The 25,205-nt window shown below is 39.4% G+C and overlaps 1 protein-coding gene across 1 annotated transcript in view; it reads left to right on the plus strand.

Annotated features, from left to right (window-relative positions):
- LOC146002489 (fatty acid synthase-like) overlaps nt 1-25,205 on the plus strand; it is a 77,150-nt gene that overhangs the window by 3,583 nt on the left and 48,362 nt on the right. The window contains exons 2-6 of the mRNA XM_083140369.1: nt 6,148-6,300; nt 15,698-15,874; nt 17,201-17,401; nt 21,891-22,129; nt 24,308-24,538. Coding sequence (XP_082996495.1) covers nt 6,180-6,300; nt 15,698-15,874; nt 17,201-17,401; nt 21,891-22,129; nt 24,308-24,538 — 969 coding nt within the window. The 5' untranslated portion in view covers nt 6,148-6,179. The remainder of the gene's footprint in view (nt 1-6,147; nt 6,301-15,697; nt 15,875-17,200; nt 17,402-21,890; nt 22,130-24,307; nt 24,539-25,205) is intronic.

A 25,205-nucleotide genomic window follows, 5' to 3' on the forward strand; every position in this document is an offset into this window, starting at 1 on the left:
TAGAATCCAGGTACTCTAACTGTTGAACTATAGCATTCCATATATGGCATATGTTCCATCTGCCTATTCTTGACGACTTGCGTGCCTATTAGTTTATATCCATATGTAGGATATGTAACGTCGCATTTTTACCTCTGGGATAATCGCGAAGACGAAGATCAATTACCAACTTATTAATCAGATGACACGACACAAGCAAATTTTATAAAGTTTGTTTTTAGGCCCATTTCATGATGTAAACTAACTGGGACTTCACGTACAGTTCTTGAAGTGGGATTCCAACTACTATGTGCCTCAACCGGGTATCAAACCAGGTATCTCTTGATTACTAGGTGACACTACGCCATCATAGAGGGCCTGACATGTCCATGTCTTAACCACAGTTTTAACATAGGAAACATGAAGCTAATCCCTTCACCATAGGGTCAGTCTTAGATTGGTCGCCTATTTTGTAATAACAAGGAACACTGACACTGGTCATATTTGACAGAAAAACGAAAGTGAAAGTTCCTCCACTGTATTGTAACTTATGGGTTACCCAGATATTCCCGTGCGATTCTGACCATTATCGGCTTCATTCACTATTGTACAGCAAATCTAGTCTGTGCAGCAACTGCGTCCAAAAACTCAATTTTGACCGGAGTGTGGGTCATCCAGTTTTACTCCCGGGCCGCTTATTTCGCTGACGACGAGATACTCAACGCCCCTTTAAACGTCTTGCGCCTACACCTCCCACGCTCAAAACTACCACCATAGATTCGAACGTATACACATCAACGCAACTGTTACAATCGCGTAGTTTTCACGGCGATGGTCCACTAACTGCGTCACAGACCTTGTCAAGCACCAGCAACGCCCCACAGCGGCAAACGCACTAACTAGTGTTGGCAAAAGTGATTCACGCTGGTCAGTGGAGAATATGGAAGGTCAAGCGTTTCCTGCGTGCGCAGAGAAACAAGGAGTCCATCGGCGGTGATTTCAACCCGGGAACGTTATTGTTGAGTCTGAAAGATCACAAAGAAGAGGAGAAGAAAGTTATGGAATGAAAAACAAAAGCATTAACGTCAAAACAACACATTAGAGAAATAAAAGTAAGTAGGGAATCAAAGAAAATGGTAATAAATTGATAAAGGAATATGATTCGACTCTTGTAGTCATAATAGAGGTTCATACAAGCTTTCAAGAACACTAATATGAACTAGGTAGATCAACCCAACCTACGATTTTACTCTTCCTCAGAAATAAATTCTCTCTCTCAGTAACCTTTGAACATCAGCCTTTTACAAATTTAAAATACTAACAATAACTACGTTTAAATACTAACAATAACAGAAAATCCTTTATATATTGTATACTAAAGTAAGATACAAAATACGGAAAAATATAACTACGAACATCCATCTTATATATTCATATGTAAAGTGTGTGTTGTTTCCACTGCACAAATATTAGACTGTAAGTTCTGTGTTCGAAGATATCTGCGCCTGCGCGTGCTCAGTGAAACAAAATACATACGAAGCGAGGACTGAAACTCTTGCACTACTATACGGCGCACGCTTTTAGAAGGAACATGAGTTCGGCCAATACCCAGCCAGTGCTACTGCGCTGTTGCCAAACTAACTGCTAGCGCAAGAAAAGGACAGAAAATTCGCGATGTGTCCATTATTTTTGATAATGCATGCACGGTATATATAAGTACAGTGAAATAATATAGTGAATATTTCTACACAGGATTATAATATCATATCACTGTAGCATATACGAGAAACCCATACCTGAAAGAAGCTTGAAGGTATTTATTTATTCATCACTTCCTCGGTCTCCGCATGGACGTCCGCAGGATTTTTTCCAGGGAGGGGTAAGGAAGGTGTTTTTTTCCAGGGGGGGCAAACAAAGCACATTTTCCTCCATAATAGTGTTGTTCCCTCAAAAACATTGCTTAAATTTGAATATCATATTCATGCAATAATTAACACATATTATTGTGGCTGTAATGAAATTATATGTGACGCCCATGGGTGTCCGTGTCACTGATTTCACTCATTTCCGAATCACTCTCCTGGGGTTAATGATTAGATTTTGCACCCTTGGTGCCTGTACTACTGGTGCTAAGTTTTGAGAGTGACATTTTTTAAAATAAAAAGAACACACGGAACACACACTATCGCACGAAAGGGCTGTATTTAATCTTTTCACAAACTGTTCTTTGTGGCGCACGAGTGAACGATGAGCGAATAATTTTACACCGGCCTTGCTACGAAAACGCTGAACTCAAACTGACCCAGGCTTTCAATGTTCGAGAAAGACCAGAACAATGAAGGGTCAGGTGGCAACGAAAAAACAGGCTGAAGGAAATGAAAGGTGTTTCCCTTGTTTCTTCAAGGAACGATAACTCCGGCTGTAGGCGACGGAAATTCATGGGATTTGGACAGTCAGGTTCAAAATGTCTTTCCCCATCTTATGGTGAACCTTAAAGTGGCGAGTTTTATGAAAACTTCTTGCGCGCAAGAAAAATACAGAATACGGCTTTTAACTTCCGCGCCGCAGTCTCCTAACTGTACAACGTTGCACTCCTGCCATTGGTTGATCGCCACGCACACCCTCTGCGTGGCCCCACCCGATATCGCTTCTAAAAGCGTGCGTCGTATAGTAACAAAGAATCGGGTGGCAGATTTCTTCGACAAGCATTAGCGTAAGCAGCATTTTTTTTTTTTCAGGAGGTGAAGGGGGGGGGGTAGAATTGTAAAGATGGATATAAGCATATGTTTAGTTTTCTTTTGCTAACTTCCAGCCTGATAAAAAAAATTGGAAGAAAAAACGTTAATTAGATGGAATACATAGCAGGTTGTATCCAGTGGTCAGAAGTAGCGAGCTACTTGTAGCGTCGCTACTGTAGCTAGCTACAAAATTTGTAGCTGTAGCTGTAGCGACGCTACATTTTGAAAATTGTAGTTGTAGCGGTAGCGAAGCTACAAAATTCCTGTAGTTGTAGCGAAAATTTCGCTACAGCTACATTTTTTCTCGGCATTTTGAGGTGAATTTTGAATGTGGCAACAGCGTCAGAAAAAAATCGACAATAACCCTTAATTTTGCAGGAGGTTCATAAAGACAGTCTATTACATGGAGATACACATTATCTAGATTGTAGATTATAGATATCTGCGTAATTTATTTAATTAGTATCTGAAGAATTCAGATATCCAGATAACTAACTGACATATATGAATATATTCCAGCTAGCAGCTACGTTTTTTTTTAGCTGCATCGCTATTTTGCCTCGTTTGCTGCACCACTGGAAAAAAGTGCCTCGTTTGCGTCACCCCCGGAACAAATCCTGTGGATATTCATGGTGTAAGAGACACCAAAATGTCATTAATTGCTGTGTAAAACACAACTTGCAGTGCAAAAAGAAGCGATGGATTTTTCCACTGTACTGACAAGGGAATAGTGCCAGCAATAAATGGCTCAGTACGTTAACAGCATTGATCATCGTCAGTATATAGGATCTCACCAGCAAGAAATTATTGTTACAAGAATGATAGAGTTTCTGGAATTACAATTATTTTCGCGATAGTATTTGTTCACAAATTTTAAAATTACAATACGTTTAGAACACTCAGGTTTATACGACAGTTTCCTCAATAATTTTATCATGTTGCAAAAAGTGTGTACGAGTTATTGACTTTCCTGCAGAAACGACAATTTTCTTTAGTTAATATACATAGTTTTCAAATTTATGTATTTCTCCTACTTTTGCGTCACTTTTCTGTAACTTTTGCTAATCATGACATCATCATCCTTCGCTGTTTCCTGCCTCTGGCTGGGTCGGCATAGAAGTCAAGCCTCTCCATTTTCTCCTGGTCTTTCACAACTCTTCTCTTTCCAAGGTGTTCCAATCTTGTCTCCTAACACTCTCCAGTATCTGCTCTTTCCACCGACATCTTGGTCTCCCTCTTGGCCTTATGCCCACTCTTTGTGCATTGTAAGCTGTTACTGGTAGTCTTTCTGCATCCATCCTCTTCATGTGTCCGAACCATCTCATCTGTGCCTGATCTGTCCTGTCCTGAAGCTTCACCACACCCACTGTCTGTCAGATCTCCTCATTCCTTATTCTATCCCTTCTAGTCTTCCTCAAAAGACTCCTTAGAAATTTAATCTCCACTGGCTGCATCTTTTCTTTGTCTCTCTATGTCATTGTCCAAGTCTGTGCTCTATACGTAATTATTGGCACATAGTATGTTACATATTACCTTCTTGCATTTCATAGGTACATCCCTATTCCATATTATTCTTCGAACGCTTTGATATAGTCCACCACCATTCATTTGTCCTCTTCTGTTTACCTCCTCATCTATTCTTCCACTTCTCTCAATCATGACAATGAGGATGAATGGTTTATTTAATTATTCTCTTATCTATAGTCTCTTTCTGCCACTTTCGGCTAATTGTGAGAACGAGGAAGAATGATGAATGATGAGCAGTGTGGGAATGGAGGAGCAGGAGAATCCCATCCTTCAAACTTGGCGTCTTCCTAATTTTTATTTTGTTTCCATTTTATGAATAGATATGCTGATCGAGACTGGATCCAAACCACTATGTGCCTCTGCTGGGTATCGGACCTGGAGCCCTTTTGTAATCAACGGGTTCCAGGTACTTTTCATTCAAAATGCTGCCGTCATATCAGTCTATAAAAAATGAAATATTTATTCTCAAGAAAAATATGTTGATGTGAACATAAATACGTAATCCTACCAAATTTTATTTGTGTATAGTTGTAATAATTAATTTGCCTAACACCCTAAATGCAATATTCATATATCAAATTTGAATTGATATGTCACTTGCATAGGTATGGTATTCTCAAAAACTATTGTAAAAATAAGTAACTGAAGTAACATTGCTATCAAAATTATCGAATGACTGGAATCATGATAATAAATAACAGAATCTATTTACTAGTAGTAGGGGATTTTTTTAATACCCGTATCGTTGTTTTCATTTTTTTTATGCAGAAGTAGCGCAAAAAGTAGCGAAGTAGCGAGTAGCGAACAGGAGTAGCGTAGCGAGCTACTTTTTGGTAAATGTAGCTGTAGCTGTAGCGAAGCTACATTTTGGAAGAGTAGCTGTAGCTGTAGCGAAGCTACTTTTAAAATGTAGCGTTCCGATCACTGGTTGTATCACTTTCAGAGGCGTCTCGTTAACGCATGCGTCAATTGTGGGAAAAAGGACAGCTTGCTCTGCGACGACATTCATGAGCATTTCTACATTCTAATTTCTTCATATAGGAGAAGTATTTATTTTACACGAGAGCGCTGAACTAAGCTTATATTACATATCTTGGATCTGAAGTTAAAGAAAGTAATAATTATTTTCCCACAATTGATTCATGCGTCACTTCAGATCCAAGAAATGTAATATAAGCTTAGTTCAGCGCTCTCGTGTAAAATAAATACTTCTCCTATATGAAGAAATTAGAATGTAGAAATGCTCATGAATGTCGTCGCAGAGCAAGCTGTCCTTTTTCCCACAATTGACGCATGCGCAGCCTGCGTTCACGAGACGCCTCTGATCACTTTAATAACGTTTAAGATAACCTGCAGACTTCTGGCACGGAAATTTCCTCTTCAGTCCCGCATGTTTTCCCTGTAGTGGGCGTTGCACCATTTGAGTTAAATAGAAGCAGAAAACAAAAGTGCTGTTATGTGCTGTTGCCGCTTTACTCCGCGTCTCAGTGGGCGATGTGATTTAGTAGTTGATTTCATAGGAAGCAGATGGCGCTGCGGCATGGCGTGCTTTTGTGTACGGTAAGCTTTAAGTTCAACGCCCACTGAGACGCAGAGAAACGTGGCAACAGAACTTTTGTTTTCTGCTTCTATTTAACAACGCCCACTGCAGGTAAACATGCCGAACCGAAGCGGGGATTTCCGTGCCAGAAGTCAGCAGGTTATCGCCCACTCAGACGCCGGAAACGCGTCTGTTTTGTCTTTGACAAACGAACTTCAAAAGGTTCCCGTTATCAAATTTATGAAGAATCTACGTTACATGAAAATTTCCGAACACACAAAGTTCTCGACGAGCACTTTTAAATGTAGCTATCTTAATATGCTAGTACATTACTGTCTTACCTTGATTTCCGAATCTTTTCAGTCCATCCGGAAGTACCACAGAGGACTGGGAAAATGAAGCGCGTTGATTGTTTGGATGCATCCTTCTTTGGAGTACATCAGAAGCAGGCGGACGTCATGGAACCGCAGTGCAAGTACTGCCTGGAGACAGCCTACGAAGCAATTGTGGATGCGGGTAAGTTAGAGCCTTGCATTTAATTCAACATTGAAGCAAACAACAATTTCGAAGTGAAAGTTTTATTGTAACGTAGTGACAGTGACAGCTCGCAGTTTCCACGGTTCAACGGACATCGATGTTGTAGCCCCGTCTATAGTGTGTTTGGTACAGTGGGATCCATGAGTATTTCCATGCAAATTGTCCATGACTATTTTCATTAATTTTTCTCTTCCATCCTATGTGTTTTAAGCGATGAATTTTTATGTATGCTGGTGCAGAAGTTGTCAACAGCTTGTTTTGAGTTTTCTTTTAATTCTTGAAGCTCTTATTGGGTCAAATAAAGTGCACAAACATGGTGATGGACAATTTGCACGCTAATATTCATGGATCGCACTGTACATCCTGTCTCGTTTCCCGCGCTTGCCGATCGTTGGCATTTCTAGCAGAAACCACGCGGCGTTGCCTCTGTAGACCGAGTGAACGTCGCTTTGGGGGAAGCCGAAGTCAACTTGTGCATAACATACACGGGAATGCAGAAATTCAGCACCACCAGTGCCGGAACTACAAGCCGCAAAACCCCGCAGTGCGGGGGAGCCCGGAGGTAAGTAAACCTTTAGGGGGCACTAAACCATTGACATAGTAGTAGTAGAAACAAACTTAGTTACTCAGGCGTACAGGAACAAATGCAATATATATACAGGTAAATGAAAAGTTAAATTCCGTGTGCACATAGCACCGTGCCATGAAGGCACATTTAGGTAATGTGGGGTATGGCCCCCACATATTTTCAATGTCGGTCATCTTGGATGTGATGTGATCAGCACCACGCTGCGGCCGCCTTTACCCCCGATACCATTTGATTCCGCTTTATGTTGAGACAAAGCCGGAAAAATTCGTACCTTAGTCACCCACCCCAGATTTCCCGCGCGGCAGTCAGACTAGAAGGAAATCAGGCTATAATTTTACGAGAAATGCAGTGGTAAAGGTTTCTTCAACCTATCTTTAATCAGGAAAAGTTACGACTGCATGATTGTAACAATTGTATAATTTCCCAGGTGTAAGAAAACAGTGTACAATATCACATAACCCCCTTCCCATTTAATAAATTTTGAGTTGGGTGGGTGTGTGTGGGGGTAGATAGAGAGGGGCCTTTGACAATATTTTTCGGGGGGGCTAGATTTGTAGATGCGGCACTGAGCACCAGTGTTGGCACAATCTGTAAGCACAATTTCCCTTTCAAAGAGGTAAAATTTCCCTTTTTCACCCATTTTTTCAATTCATCTAAGGAATTAATAATAATAATAATAAAAAAAAGGTAAAGTGCTCCCCTGTGCATAGCATCACGCCATGAAGGCGTATAGGGGGTGTGGGGGTAACGCCCCACACTTTCTTAATCCGGTCGTGAGTGGGGGTGATGTGATCAGCATCACGCCCCTGACCGCCTTTACCCCCCAGGGTTTCCCCCAGGTACCCATGTTATTCGACGCTGGGTGGGCGCCGGGGCCGCTTTCACCGTTAGAAAAGTTCCCGGATTTGAACCGGCCGGGGATCGAACCCGGGACCTTTAGCATGGTAGTCAGACGCGTTACCGACTGAGCCACCGCGGCCAACCATTAATAATAACAATAATAATAATAATAATAAATATTATCGTTGATCCATGTTCGTATGTATGTATAAAATGTTAAAACAATTTAACTTTGAAATGCTACGACGCCAGACCCCGGGTTCGAATCCCAGCCTGGGATGGTTGTTTGTGAGTATCCATTCATAATTTTCATCATATCATCACTCATCCCCATCTTTGCAATTAGCCACCCACTCCTAAAACCGGGACATAAGGGTGAATGGTCAATAACCTCCAGCCCCAAACAGCCAGATGTGGACCAACCCAAATTCCACCCTTCCTCTCAGAACAAAGTATACGACAATTTTTTTTAAAAAAAAATCTCATTTTCAAAACTGGAATCTCTTATAATGTTTAATATAATTAATGTTGAGTCTGTCTTAAAATTTCCCTGAAAATTCGCTATTTTTAATCGAATTTCCCTTTTCACTTAAAATTAGCTCCAAATTTCCCTTCAAAAAGGGAAATTTCCCTTCATGTGGCAACACTGCTGAGCACCACGCTTATAAAACAAGCTTCGTGCAGACAGAAACAAAACATTGGAGTTAGACCGCAACGTGGCAGCAGCGTCTGCGCCAGCGCCCTCTTCTGGCTTTCATTGGCAGCTGGTTGCCTAGCAGACGACTTTTTCCTCGTTTTTCATTAGCACAAACTGTCGAGCGATCGCTAGCGCGGGAAATGTGACAGATTGTAACAAACGTGGTATTGTTCGCTGCGTTTTGACACTAGGTGTAGTGCAGATGTATGGCTGGTTCAAGGAAATGACGTTCAATCAAGTAGACGGAAAGCGGTGTTCAAGTCCAAAAGATTGAATAAATACTTGTCCGCTGCTTTAAACGTTCATTTGATTAGTTAACACGCAGCACATGACATGAATGAGGGAAAGAAGCAAAAAAGGGACAGAGAATGAGGGAAAGAAGCAAATAAGGGACAGAGAATGAGGGAAAGAAACGAAAAAGGTACAGAGAATGAGGGAAAGAAGCAAACGAGGGATAAAGGAGAAAAGCGAGACAGTTATGGGAGAAAGAAGGTAGTAAGGAAAGTATCAACGATCCCGGAGTAAGAAGGAAGATTAGATTCCAAGGCTAAAGACAAGAACCTAAAAGAAAATACACAAGAAGATACAGGAAAATGGCGAATGACTAAAGGTAAAAAGTAAGCAATTTTCTTTTTCTTCCCTCTCCACCTTTATGAATTAATAAACAGAACAATTAAGAATTCTCATAAAATTTACATTCTTTGCCAAAATTGCTATATGAGCAAAAATTCGCAAGATTATTTCTCAATTTAGTACACGTGTTTACACACAAATTAACATTTCACGAAATTCCCACACACGATTTTACCTTATTCTTAAATTTAATTAATTTACTTGCGTTAGATGGCGACATTAACTTACAATCAACTTTACAATATCAAACAATTTTAAAGTTTAAATAGGAACAAAGTTATCAATGACTAATCAGTATAACAATAAATCAGCAGTAACTGAAAAAACATTTCACAATTATTGTGATTTTTCTAAATATTTTGTCTTCTTCATGAGAAAGTCTCAATCAAGGATCAATTAGAATTGTAAACTTGTGATAAACAGGTTCATTGAAAGTAATTCATCATGAATAATGAAGCCATAATGTTTGTATTTGAACTACGCAAGGAGAATGATATAACACTTAGCAATATCATTAAACTTTTGTCTACAATAATATACGTTTGCTTCTACCTTTAGCTTACTGTTCTCTGTATGTGTTAATAATAACAGGGCCTCCCCGATGGCGCAGTGGTAGCGTCGTCGCCTTGTAATCAAGGGGTCCCGGGTTCGATACCCGTGGAGGCACATGGTACAATGGTACGGATCTCACTTTAAACCGTAGGTCCAGTCCCGATTAGCCTTACTGTGCATAAAGTGGACTTAAAACACCAACTGAAACCAAACCAATAATAACAATACACACTATGGCAGATGTTCCTTGTTCGATTCAGAGTTAAAACGTATACAATTTAGGGAAATCGCCGTGGAATTGAGTTCGGGTGGATTATTCAAGAATGGGCGGAATATTTTTAGCTGGGCTTTGTTTCTTTTTGATCTTAGTTGCTTCTATTTCTCTCAAGTTACTTCCACCTTGTTTCATTTTTCTCTCCCCTACTTCTTCTGATTCTTGAATTTTTCTTTCGTTTGTTTTCTTTCATTTCTGTTTTTCTACCCTTTTCCTACATCTCTCTCCAGTTATTTCTTTCTCTCCTTCCTTTATCTCTGAAAACTTTCTATCTTTCCTTTTTCCTTCATTTCTTCTGATTTTAAAAAAATACTTTCTTTTATTTTTGTCTTTCTATTCTTTCCTATATCTCTCCAATTATTGCTTCCCTCTTTTAATCCCTCATTTTTTCTATCGCCACCTTTATATTCGTTTCTCTATTTTATCTCTCTTCATTTGCTTCACACTCTTCCTCTCTTTTTCTATTTCTCTATTCTCTTAACACTTTCTTCCTCTCTCTTTCTTTATCTATTTATTTCTTCTTGCGTTTATCTACTCCTTTCAATCACTTTCTTCTCCCGTCTCTCGTTCTGTCTTCTTGTCTTATGTATCACTGTGGTAGCAACAATTAATCGTCGATTCAGATAATGGCTATATTTCCGCCTACACGTGACATGTCGTAGTTACACAGACTGGCGTGTAGCGGCAGCACTGCGCTGGCTGTAGGCAATATTCCCATGAAAAAGAACCATTTGCGTTCATCAAAACTCAAGTTGCACGTGGAAGAAATATTGTTAAGTGTCACAGAGAACTTGTGCAAGCCTGTGGTGATGAGGCGCCTAAATAACCAAGAGTGGTTAAGTGGACCACGAAAGTTCCAACAAGCATCCGTTAACATCAAAGTGGCGCCTTGTTGCCTATGACTACGAAGTCGTATTCTTTTGCCACATATGCTCCGTCCCGGGAATCTGAAGAGCAATACCGCACAACGATTGGGTGGAGCGAAAGCCCAAGACTATTGGAAGGAGAAGGCTGGGGCATATCTGATCACGTGGTCCTTGACGAAAGCGTGACGTCATCGGGCGAACAGATCGCTCCGCGCCTCGGTTTCGCAGCGGAATCAATGCAGAAATTATGAACAAATAAGAGCCGTCATTATGCCCTGATGCTACAAACGTCCCAAAATGTAGGACTTAAAGTAAAAAAGTAGGACACAAATCACTCGCAGTAAATAATGGAAATTACTAAGACATGTTAGAAAGTAATTCAAAATTTACACTTTACAACTTTTAAAAAAATATGATTTCTTAATTAATTCTTGAATTCAAAATTTTCAAACTTGTAATCAATACTACACAATTCAGTTCTTGCTACTTCTTTTAACTGATACTTCTCTGTGGGAGGCAATTTTAATCAAAATTCAGGTTTAGTGAAAATATATTTGAAATTATACTGAAACCTAGTACAAAATTTTTACAGACATTTTGAGAAAAAAATGACTCATGTCTCCGTTTTACTGATGGTAATGAAAGTACTCTCTCATTATGACCTGGAATGGCAAACAAATATTCAGCAATGAAATGGTTCCAGAAGTTTCATCTAGGCTAGTTTTTAGTTCAACATCTTTGTTATCTATACCCACTGCTTTACAATCAAAATATTGAATAAGAATGGGCAACATCTTGTTCCATCAGTATAAACCCCAAGACAAGAAATTCCACTCAGGCACTGAACAGTGACATAATCTGAATGTGACCCCAAAAAACTTACGTTTTTCTTTTTGGCCAAGGACTGAATCAAAATATATGTCACTATTGAGTTTGCGATTGCAGTCCAAAGACTTTTAAACTTGCATTAATTTTCTTTGTTTAACAGAAACACGTCTTTTCCTAATGAAATGTAGGACATTTAATGGTATTTTCCAAATTCCTCCGGGCGCCGGAAATAAGGCTAAAATGTAGGGCATGTCCGGGAAAAACCGGACGTCTGGTAACCCTAGACTGAATACACAGATTCACTTAGGATCCGAGATAATGTATGTCTTCAGAATTGGATTATACAGCTATTAACACATGTATTGCATCGGTAGTTCTTAGGTTGTCGCATTTCTATGCGAAACCTAAAGTTTCATGTAAAATTGAAGTTAATATGCCTGGTCATGCGTTTGTTAAATAAAGAAAGGCAGAAAGCAACAATTATGAATAAGTTGAGTATGTAAAAAAAAAAAACTCATCTATTGCTCTCTTTTAGGAGTGAGAGAGGAGCTGTTTTCATTCAACTTCCTTGACTATTGGTATTTGCTTCTTACAGTACTTACAGTTCTGAGTCTTATGAATCTTTGAACTACACAGGGAGGAATGTGAGGAAGTTCCGTGTGTATTATGTCACAAACACTTTAAACAACTTTCAACTGAACGAAAACTTAGCACATGGAACTGAAGAAAGTCGAGTTCACTTTATATATATATATATATATAATCAGTCGGATGTCGAACAGGGGTGCCCACAGGCGGGTTTGTGGAAGTTGGTTGCTTCTACTTAAATTTGGGGTGGGGGTGATTATGATGAAAATTTGTGTGAATAAATAATAGAGCAATGGAGGACGGAAGTTGAACTACGTTGTCAATTAAGCACCACTCGTATATAAATAGCAAGTTGTGTATTTCCAAAGGAATTATAACAGTTACTATGTATTATTAGAGTTGTTAACGAGACTAGACACGAGAAGAGATGGAATTTTCACGAGACCAGTGTCGTCTCTCTTCGGCAACACCGTATCTACTATTTGAGGTGCACAATATCCAGCCAGCTATTACATATTAAACCTTAGATTGCAAAGTTAATTCTGGTGTGGAATTACACTTGGTAGGGAAAGTTTCCAACTCTGTAGTAAGGGAATTGAGCACTAGGCTGGGAGATAGGCAAGTCTTGAGTATTGCTGTTGCGTTTAGACTGTTGTGGGAATTTTGATGTGGCGATTGAGAATTAAATTATTTGGAGGAGGTCGAGATTCAAATCTTCAATACTAACAATATTTTAATATACTCGTGAGAGTCTTTATTACATTTTTTTTATTGTAATAATTGTAACCCAATTGAAGTGTATGGTAGCCTGATGTTGTGTAATGAGACTACTGGTATCGCAATCCACTAACAAGTCTCGTTAGATGCGTTGTGTTCAGTTATATATTATCACCCCTGTTTTTATTAATTTTTTTCGTCGGAGACACGTCGCAACACCTCACTGAAGGCATTATACTGTAAACGGCAACACGTCACAACCCAACAATCCAGAAATACAAGAAACATGGAGCGAAAAAACCAAAATCAGATCAGCCTTTCCAAACAGTTAACACGTTTCTTTCCGTATGGGGTAAAGGCTCGTCTGGGTTTTGTAAGCCGATATCACCCACGCCAATCGCGAAAAGAGGCACGCCTGACCCCAGCATTTCCTTCTAGTAGTCTTGGTTGCAGCCGCATTTTCCTCCCCATGCATTCACTTCCCCTCTCACGCGTTCATTGATCGAGTCCTCTCGAGTCACTACCTGCACAGACTTGTTTTTGTTAGCTTGCTACAAAAATCCCCGAGATAAGGTACGAGTACCAAAGGGAGTTACCGTGAACAGTGACTTTCTGGAGAATCAGCTTCGTCCAGCTGATCAACACGTCATGCGCAACACCCGATTGTCCTGCACCTAAATGATGTCATGGTGCAAATTCAGTGGAGCATCGACTTGAGCGGTGGGACTGGGTATTGCTAAAGCATCCCCCGTACAGTCCGGACATGGGTTCTTGCGACTATGACTTGTTTCGTAAGCTACAAGATCCTCTACTAAGACGTCGCTTTAAGACCATCGATGACATAGTGAAGAGCTTAGGACGGTAACACAGTGATATACGGAAATTGTCAGAATTTTGGCAACATGTGCTGTACTCGGCCAGAGACCATTACTAAGGAATACAGCAAGGTTGTTAAGGATCTAGGAACGCATATATTCTAATGGGTTCTATTGGGTTCAGCTGTAGGACCGGAACCTTTTTTCTCGCACACTTTAAATTCGGTCAAAGTTGCTTTTTGTTTAATTGAAAAATGAATTCCTGGACCGTAATTGAATTGACCTGGAAAAAAGGTTCCTGGACCGAATTGAAATACTTTACATATAAAATGATTCTTTATGATCCGGAACCCATTTACGCTTGCTGATTTTCTCTCCTGGACCGGAATTGAATTTATTTAAAATTCCTGGACATTTAACAACCCTGGAATACAGTAACCTCGTCCTCCGCAATTATATAAGTAGAAAGTTCTGAGCATGTAATAACTTTTTTTTTAAATGAACCCCGTATACAAGATTCTGTAACTTCATCGTGTATAGGAATAGTACATCAGACATACTAATCAGATATTGACCTGATTAGATAAGTCGTATGTTTTATTCATAGCAATTACAGTCAGAACATTAGCGGCAATTGTGAGTATTGAATTTGTATTTCTGTTATTTCACGTCTCATTTCCTATATGGAAGAGTAATGTTAAGATTAAATTGATGACGGGAAACTCACGAAGAAGAACCACAAGATCCCAAGACTCAAGCAGGGATTCGAACCCGGGAACTTCGGCTGCAAGACGGAAAGGTAACCTCAGCATAAATTCAGAATATTATTCTGCTTTTTTGAGGGCTCGTGGCGTGAAAACGAGGCGTCAAACAAAAGAAACTTAATAGAGAAAATATGTTTGCTTTAATGATCCGTGTACCCTATGAAAGTTTGACCGCCGCCACGCTGTACAGGGTGAGCAGGCCATAAGTCACGAAGTGATTTCACGAGTTAATGTTAATGTTGTTAATGATTGTTGACATTTACGTGAAATTACTTTTCACGCATTAAATGTAAAGAAGTCTCCTCTATGCAATGTGCAATCAATACACACAAAAATTATGAACTTGTGAAACCCGCTTCGTCACTTATGGCGCACCCTGTGTATTTTATTTACACTACAAAAAAAACAAGCCGGATCGAGACGAAACCGAGACACTTCCAAATCTGGGCTCCATACCACATTATTCATGTATCCCATTTGGGTGGGCTAAAGACCACCTTTCCTCATTCAGTGACAACGCCTCTGACATGATTATGGTGCTAGTTTCGTAAACCCCTTCCCATTCTTGTGGTCAATCAAAACAGGGGTAGAAGCAGGTACGTATCTAGAAATACATTTCCGGAGGGGGCGCGACCAAAAATAATAATAATAAATTAAAATAATACTTATTAAATATGTAAATTAATTAATATTGCATTATTATTACATGAATAGGTAAAAAGATGGTAAAATAATAAATACACGTACATAACAGCATGTATTCATTATCTAGGTTACGTGTAGTTAGGATCGCCAAAGTTTGAATAAAAACAATTGCCCTGACAAGGAAATTAATGTCAAATTCATAAAGAATTGAATATCTATTTAATAACAAAAAGGAATTTAGATCCAACTGCCCTTGCTCCCACCCCCCGTTTTGGAACCCAATCGACGCCACTGAAAGTTGCTGATTAATATTTTATGCATTTTATCATAAGTAGTAGCGTGCATAAATCTTTGGAACTGTCCTTCAAACCCCGTAGGAGCCAAATTGCTTACCTTCCAATAAGTTTAGCGGAAATAAATAACTCTCGATTACATAACAAATGCTAAACAAATATATATTTATTATTTAATTTTAGTACTCGTTAAGTCTTTCGGGGGTCCCCCTGGACTCCCTAAATACGTCCTTGGGTAGAAATTAACCTAAAGTAACACAATTTACTCTCCTTAGGTATCAATCCATGGAAATTTCGAAGATCAAACACAGGAGTGTACGTCGGGGTGTCCATGAACGAGCCACAGTATTATTTCCAGAGTTTGGACGAAGAAAGATTCAACAAATACGTCATGAGTGGCCTCAGCAGAGCTATGATAGCCAACAGAGTCTCCTATTTCTTTGATCTTGTTGGTAAGTGTCTTTGAAGCCAAGTAGATGAAGGGGCAAATTTATTAATCTCTTTATTCACATTTTAACATTTTTAAGTCTCATGAGCTACCCAAAAATGTCAACTCCAATTGTGACATTACATTAACAACAAAGTGTACTACAGAAAATTAATTTATTATAAGCCTCCATCCATTTATTTTTTAAAAAAATACTGTCTTATGCGTGTAACTTACAGGGTTCCATTCTTTTCACAAAGATTATACAAATGAGTAGTAGCCTTAAGGCCTAAAACTTAGAATTGTCAAAAATTGCTAGTAGATTTTTTTAAATGACATTTCTGAAAGTTTCCTCTTTGTAAAAACAAAACTAGACAATTTCCCTCAGTATCATGGAGGCACATCACGTATGTAAAATTAAGGTGTAAAGTCCTTCTCGACCTTGAACATAGTGTAGTAATGTGTCCAGTTAATGAGAGGCTAATGTTAAATTTCGAGGCTTTGGCTATCATGTAAAGACTAAAACATGCATTTTCTGTTTCAATGTTAATTACATGATTTTCATTCATTGTGCCAAACAAAATTCAGTGATTTTTCAGTAATTTTCCAGGTCTAATATTTTCAACTTTGAATTTTTGTTTTATACACAGATAGGCTAATCGGGATTGTAATTACAGTTTAAAGCGGGGTCCAAACCACTATGTGCCTATATCGGGTATCGAACCCAGGACCCCTTGATTACAAGGCAACGACATAACCACTACAGTATCGGGAGGTCTTTACATGTAATTCGAATTATTGAAGTTTATTCAAATATGCTGAAAAATAAATGAAAATATATAAGAATATTTTCATAATCCAACTGAAAAGGCAGGAAATAGTGAACTGTGTTTTGTGATCTCCCATCCTGCCAAAAAGAACCATTTAATTTCCCTGATTTTCTAGGTTTTTTAACATGTTTACAAAACTTCCTGACTTTTCACTCTTGCATTGATTTCCCTGACTTTTTCCACTACTTCAAGGTCATTAAGAACCTTGATTTTAGTATTGGTAGAGCTATTTGAACATTTAATATCAACGAAAATATACAAGAACATTTTCATATCTCCAACTAAGGAGTCAGAAAAAAGTGGACTGTGTTTTGTGATCTCCCATCCTGTCAAGAAAAACACATTTAATTTCCCCTGATCTTCCAGGTTTATAAACTTTTTTTACAAAAATTCCTGACTTTTCACTCTTGAATTGGTTTCCCTGACTTTTTCGCTACTTCCAGGTCATTAAGAACCTTGATTTGTTGGTGGAGCTATTTTAACATTGAAAACCTACGGAAAACTTTCTTCTGTTTCTATAGGCCCCAGCTACGTCGTTGATTCTGGCTGTTCCGCAGGCATGTACGCTATGGACCACGCCTACAAGGCCATCTCAGAAGGCTGCATCGACGCTGCCTTGGTCGGAGGTGCTAACCTGTGCCTATACCCTGTGACGTCACAGCATTTCCACAGATTGGGAGTTCTGAGCGACAAGGGGGTCTGCAGCCCTTTTGACAAAGACGGTAAGTCAGCAAGGATATTGATTCATTAATATTATGATGGGTATATTTGCACCATTCTCTTAACAACCTCACCCTTGTCTATAGCAGTGGCGTCGCGTGGAGTAAATCCTTGGGTGTTCACAGCCAGCCTAAAATCAGATAAAATTTTCACCCCCCTCCCCCAGGCCGAGGGGGCTACAAACACACAGAGGAATCAATTATTGATCACCATCGCAGAGAAGAGAACAGTGAACCTAAGTGACATTGATTAATCGAGCATACAAAAGGCGAAATTTCAGCCAAGAATCGAAGCTAAGATTTATTTTCTTTTTTCTTCCAGTGTCTTTGCCAAATGTTGAAGAAAAGCAACATAAAAGTACGAATATAACAGCGCGTGTTTTATGGAGGATACGAACGTGGGACCTTGTCTTTATAGCGCATTGTTTAGACACTCTGCCAGAGTGCTTAGCAAAAATACATTTACAAAATACAGGCCAGTTTTAAATTATTGCGAATTATCGTGTCTGCTTAGCACCCCCCCCCTTTTCTGTCGCCCGTGAAGACTCCCTCAAAAACATGGTAAAATTACCAAGTGAAATTCCTCACTTCTCTCCTTGCCGAACTCCATGTAAGAGTGCATACTTTTCCCCAACACAGAAGCTAAACGAAACAAAGAATAAAATACCTCGTCCCTCCGCCGCTATCGGCATTCTCCGAGCAGTTTCTGTCATCTGTTGACGGTGTTCTTTCGGAAGGCGTACGTGCTCCGATCTCCAGTTTTACCCCTTGGTTTCTCTCGGCTCCTTCGGTAGAACTACAACACAGGAGGAATACAGCAGAGGGAGCTCACAGTGCCAGATGTGCCCCGGGCTCTCGCTGCCTAACCTGGTGAGATTTTCTTGCCAACAGTCGGTGGAAACTGGGAAATTTGAAGCATTGTGAAGACTTTATGAACGAAAAAAGCTGCTTTGTAAAATAAGTATATTGAAATGTAGTGTTTTATTGTGCAGAAAAGAAAACAAATGGAAAATTTTCCGTTTTCGGAAGGGGGTTCGTGTGCTCCGTGAACCTCCTTCAGGCGACGCCTCTGCTCTATAGGGCAATCAGTTCAAAAGAACCGGCTTATCTCTCAAGTAGATTCACGGTGCTTTCCGAATCACACAGCCTTGACACCAGATCGCGTGGGAGAACTCAACTACTCATCCCTTCATAACTCAAATTGTTATTCAAAATCTTTCACCGTTTCGACTTCTCCTCTTTGGAACTCACTGCCCCTCGAAATCCGGAACTCATCTTCAGCACATGTCTTTAAGACAATTAAAATATTTTTTATTTGGCACAATTAGTTAGCACATTAGTGCAAGCTTATACGATAGTGACAAATTGAATAGAAGTATAAAGTCTTAGCATAGCAGGAAGCAGAGAAAGGAATGCAGAATAAGCAATTAGGCAAACGTTAGGTGAGTGACTTGGGAGACGGTGATGGGATGAGTGTTGGAATTGTCAGGGGGTGTGATCAGTTGGCGAGAATACGAGAGAGAGTAAGGTCTGCTGATTGTGATAGAGGAGCAAATTGGAGAACGATTATTGGACGATGGTGTGTGATTGGATCGATGTCTGACGGGGAGGTCAGACAAGTGACATTTGAGAGGACAAGGGTAGGAACAATCTTCATCTATTTGTAAGGCAAGTAATATCCTTTTCTAAACCAATCCATATCGGTTCAGTTATGTAGAGTATAAAACCCATATCTAACCTAAGTTAATTTCTATCGCCATTCCTTTAAATGTAACCTCTTGCATTTATCACATTTAGCCCAAGCGAGTGATAACCATCTGAGAGATGAATAAGAAATAACTACATCACCCGATTCAATCTAGAGGTTCTTGGTTCGATCCCAAAAGCAGCATGGGACTTGCGTTACGATAGAGTTAAGTGCAGAAAAACACTAAAAGCCCTTATTCACCTTAATATTTCAAATCCCTGACTATTGTCATGAATATGCGAGTGTGTGTGTGTTTTGTTGTATGCTCGTGAGTATACTTTTATTCCCGTATTATTTTTCCATTTTTGTAATTTCTCCTTGTAACTCTATATTTCTCCTTCTTTGTTTTCAATATTTACCTTTTTATGTAATGGTTTTAAATGTTCATTTCTAATTTTCATGCCGGCCTCTGTGGCGGAGTGGTTAGCACATCGCGCTACAACGCCAGGGGTTCCGGGCTCGAATCCCGGCCTGGGCATGGATGTTTGTGAGTGTCCATTCATCGATTTCATCATATCATCACTCATCCTCATCTTCGCAAATTAGCCAAAAGTGGCACAAAAGCAAAGTAAAATAAAGCAAATCAATCAATCAATCTAATTTTCATATGCTAAACATGGTTAAGTGGTAAAAGCAACAAAGCCTTAACTTCGCCATGATAAACAAGATGCAATAAATATAAGCACGTGGACACAAACCTCTTAGCAAAAATAGAACTAATTAAGTTAGTCGATATGGAGATAAACTCCTTATCAACACACATTAAAACACACCGTAGACCTAGAATCATTACGTCATTGATAAAAACTCACACCTTACAAAGAAAAAGGTTAAGCATGGGAAATAACCAATACCAATACGCCAAGCAGATTATGGGGGCTAAAATACTAATATTTTCATTGGGTGCGGTCAGGGGAAGCAAATGAAGGATAAGAATGGGTACCCACATGGAGAATCAAGGGGCGGAAGCCGCGAAAAATTTCCTATTCATTCTATCCTTTTATTTGTATCTAAATTGCAGTGGCGTATACTGATTCAAAGGTCTGGTCTATGTCATAAGGTCCTAGGCTATGAATAGAAATAAGTTTACCAACTCCTAAGAAATCAGGTTGCCAACTCATAGGAAATCAGGTTGCCAACTCATAGGATATCAGGTTGCCAACTCATTGGATATCAGGTTGCCAACTCATAGGATATCAGGTTGCCAACTCATTGGATATCAGGTTGCCAACTTATAGGATATCAGGTTGCCAACTCATATGAAATCAGGTTGCCAACTCATAGTAAATCAGGTTGCCAACTCATATGAAATCAGGTTACCAACTCACAAGAAATCAGGTTGCCAACTCCAGAATCACCATCATCATCTCACCGATATGAATAATTTTATTTACAATTTCTGATTGATTTTTCTCCTGCAGTTTATTCGTATTCTCTAGACTTGAGGCTTCGCAGATAGCCTAACTAGCCTAGAATATACGCTCCTGCTAAATTGTGCTTTTTTTATATTTTCCTTTCCTCGTTCTCAGCCTCCGTATCTTTTTTGTGCGTTTTTAGTTCATTTATTTTAATCTTCAGCATTTATTTTTCTAAATTTTCTTTGCCGTTTCCTGCCTCATGTTCTTTACTCTCTCTCGCTTCCTTAATCTGTCTGTCTAGCTTGTATTTACTGTCATCATCTTCTATCAGCCTCTATCTTTCTCAGTCCCGTTTCTATATGCTTCTTCCTTTCTCCTTTTTCTCTTCCCTTGTATCGCATTTTCTCTCTCTCTCTTTCTCTCTGTCATGCTTCTCTTCTTTCCACTCTCTCTTTTTCTCTCTCTACCTGTCTCGCTTTATATATCACACACATACTTATTTCTTTCTCTCTCTCTCTCTCTCTCTCTCTCTCTCTCTCTCTCTCTCTCTCTCTACATTTACTTTCGTTCCGTTCATTCTCCCTCTCTTTGTCTGTCTCGTTTCTTTGTTTCTATCTTGTTTTGCATTTCTCTTCCTTTATCTTTCTCACTGTCTCTCTATCTTTCTGTCTCTTTTCCTTCTCTCTCTTCTTTTCAGTTTCCCTCTACCCATTTCTATCTCTGTCTCGCTTTTTTTAACTCTCTGTGTATCTCACTTCTTTACTCGTTTCTTTTATTCCTCTTCCTTTCCTTCATTCTCTATCGATTATTTTGTTTCTTCTCTTCTCTCCACCTTAAAACGCTTCCTTCACTGTGACACGTAAACACTATTTTGGGACATTCTGTATGACGTCACTTAACTCTACAACTTTTCGATTTCGACCTCCTCCCTATACTCTATCCTCTGGTTCTGTAGAGCAAAGCTGCGCATAACGGTAGAGAAAGGGAGAAAGCGAGTGGACAGAGCGAAACAGTACACGCTGCTGCAAAGGCTGGTAACTGCAGTCGCTTTCCCCTCCACGCAATCCCGTTCCCTTGCACGTGTCTATTAGTCGAGGCTTGTCGAGTCACTACTTGCGCAGACACTTGCTTCTGTTCGGTCGCTCCAGAGATGCCCCCGAGACAGAGAATACTATTTTTAGAAAATGTTCTGTGAGCAGCGCAGAGCAAAGTTACAGTTCTTGAGTTGTTGCTTCAACTTTACTTTAAACGTCATTTCTACAATCATTAAACAACCAACTTTGAATAGATTACCCGCTTCAATTCCATCCAAACCTTGATGTAATTGGAACACTTCTTAATTTTTGTCTTATGAGTGCTAATTGTTGATATTTTCTTATTGTTGCAGCTGACGGATACAGCCGGAGTGAATGCACAGTGATGGTGATGCTTCAGAAGGCGAAGGACGCTAAGAGAATCTACGCAAAGGTGATAAACACCAAGTGTAACAATGACGGGTTCAAACCGGAAGGAGAGATCTACCCAGCCACAGAGCTGCAGCAAGTGTTGCTGAAGGCGTGCTACAGGGAGTCTGGGACTGACCCTACCTCCTTGGCTTATCTCGAGGCGCATGCCACTGGGTTTATGGTACGTAAGGCAAATATTTAGGTGTAATTAAGGGCGTCGCCCCTGGGTGGACGAAGATGGGCTCTACCCCACCGAGATCCTGCCCAAACAGGTTGCATGAGATATTTTCAGAATCTTCTAAAGTAGAATAAGAGTCACACACACACATAGAGGGATAAAGAGATAGAGAAACAGAGGGAGAAAGGAAGAGAAATAGAAAAAAGGAAGAAAGAGAGATAAGGAAGTAGAATGACAGGTCTGCAAGACACAGGAGAAAAAGAAAGAAAAAGAGAGAGTTAAGGAAACAGGAGAGAAAGTGAAGAGATAGAGAAAAACATATAAACAAGGAAGACAGAGAGATAAGGAAACAGAAGAAGTAGAATGACAGGGGGACAGAAACAGGGAAAGAAAGAAAGAAAAATATAGAAATAAGGAAACAGAAGAGGACGTGAAGAGATAGGAAAAAAGCAGATAAACAATGAAGAGAGAGAGATAAGGAAACATAAGAAAAAGTGAAGATTGAGTAGATTTAGAGAAAAGGAAATAAACAAAGAGAAAAAGGAAGAAAGAGAGATAGGTTAAATAGAAGCAGATAAAAAGCAAAGAGAGAGAGAGAAAGTGAGAAAGGAAGAAAGATAAAAACAGGAAGGAAGGAGGTGACAGAGAGGGGAAAACAGAGAGACAAAGATATGAAAGATACTGAAACAGCAATTCAGTTGAAGAGCTATGGAGTTGTAAAAGTGTCAAGATCATTTTAATCAATCTGTACATCACCCTATTTCTTCGATTTGAAATATTAACTCCATTCTTTTCAATCCACTAGCGAACTTTCGTCAGAAGTTAACTATGGTAGGTTATTTTTAAAATTATACTTGCACCACAAATAAATTACCCGAAACGAGTTACACAAAAATTTATAATTTGTGTCCTAGAAAATTGATTGAAGCAAAATATATGTTCTATCTTCTTTGGCGTGAAGAAGTTTTGAAAATTTAGCAGAAGTAAAATGTTAGGTCTCTACTTATTCTTGAGTTGTCAATAATTATACTTGAAGTTATTTTTATTCTTGTCTTCAGTGACATTTAACTGTATTAATTGTAATACGAATCAATTTTGTCGCATACACTTGCAATAACGTGTTCGTTTCATAAGTTCAATGTGTAATAGGTCTACGGGACTACATTATTACTGAAAAACAATTTGTGTAACTTTCATACATGGAAACAGTTAGTAACTTCATAAGTATGACTGATTATGAATACTCAATGTTTTGCTAAACAAGAACTAAATGAAGCAATGAAATAGAAAGGAAGAAGAAGAGAATATCGTTATACATGAAGGTTCCTCAAAAGATTGGTACGGTCGTACCAAGAAGAGAAACACCACGGCCAAATAGGGAACTAAAGTGGACAGTCATTCGTTTACTCCTCTCGCTGTCACCACAGACGAAAAGATCTTCTTTCACTTGTGCCCAAGTGTTGCCATACTTAACTACAACTTCTCTCCATTGTTTCGTTGCCAAAAAAAAATCAACGGCGTTAAATATTACTACATTGCTCTTGCTTGATTGAATTGCTTTATTTTACTTCGCCTTTTGTGTCCCTTTTGACTGATTTGCGAAGATGAGGATGAGTGATGATATGATGAAATTGACGAATGTACACTCACAAACATACATGCTCAGGCCGGGATTCAAACCCGGGACCCCTGCCGTCGTAGCACGACGCTCTAACCACTCCGCCAAATGGGCAACTTTGCTATTGCTGTATGATTTTCTCCTTCACGAAGATATAAACAATTGGCACTGAACAAAGGTGGCCACGATGTGTTGAAGAACACCACACGTTTCGGCAACGCAGGGGCAGGATTACAGGGCAAGCAGCTGATTGCATCGGTCACTTAGAGTTGACGACGACAGCGCCGCAGTAGTGATTATTTCGTAAATAGAGTTGTGTCTATGGTAGATATAGAACAAGACAGAAATTTCACATCCTAGTTAAAATCAGTGGCGGCGATTGGGTTCCAAAAACTGGTGGGGGGGGCAAGAACAGTTTACTTTCCCTTGGTAGATAAGATTTGGAGTAGTGCGGGGGCAAAGGTGGTACTGGTTAAAAGATAATAATATTTGACGTAATGCTTATGATTATGAATATCATTCATTTTTTGATGTGAATGTTAGTATTTTATTTACTCCTACAGCCTGGAGATCTAGCAGAGATGAAGTCCATAGACGAAGTCTTCCTGAAAAATCGGAACGGCCCTCTTCTTATAGGCTCAGTGAAGTCCAACATTGGACACACCGAATCCGGATCAGCCCTGTGCTCTCTCTCAAAGGTGCTCATTGCTATGGAGAGCGGATACATCCCTCCCAACATTCACTACAGCGAGCCACACCCAGAGCTAACTCCGATTGTTGACGGAAGGTTACAGGTGAGCCATAGTTTTGGTTATTGTACTAGCATAGGTGCCCACAGAGAGTCAATTCTTCCCATGGAAAATTTGCTAGCATTTCCCTCCCTTCCGTTTTATTGTGATTATTTTCAGAGTTACATCTGCATTCCAATGACAAAGAATCTACCATGGACACCAGTCATTTTGCGAAACCTAACTCCTTGACTTTTCTAGATTTCCAAGGATTTCCAGACTATTCTATAATGATTTAAAGTACTAATAAATATGTCTTCAACTATGCGTTTAATCAAACGAATAAAATCTACATTGTTGAAAGGATAGATTTTTTTAGTTAAGATTCTGCCAAGCAAATAATAAAAATAATAATAATTCCTATGATTTCTCAGGATTTCAAGCATCTTCAGTTCATGGGGAACGCTGAACTATGTCTTCCTGCTTACTTTCTTTCTTGTTCATTATTTGTTTACTACTTTCTCTGCCTTTGTCTGCCTCCCCCTCTCTCTCCTTTCCTGTCTCCTTGTCTCCTTTACCTCTCTCTCTTTCTTTGAAGCTCTTTCTTCGCTCGTAGTTCTTTCTTTCTGTTTCAGGGTCCAGGAAATCATAAATTCTAATGGGTTCTGTTGGGTTTTGCTGCAGGACAGGAATTTTTTATCTCCCACAAGTTGCGTATTTGTTTCATTGCAAA

This window comes from Lepisma saccharinum, chromosome 18 (genome assembly GCF_977018435.1).
Source record: "Lepisma saccharinum chromosome 18, izLepSacc3.1, whole genome shotgun sequence".
NCBI classification, from domain to species: domain Eukaryota; kingdom Metazoa; phylum Arthropoda; class Insecta; order Zygentoma; family Lepismatidae; genus Lepisma; species Lepisma saccharinum.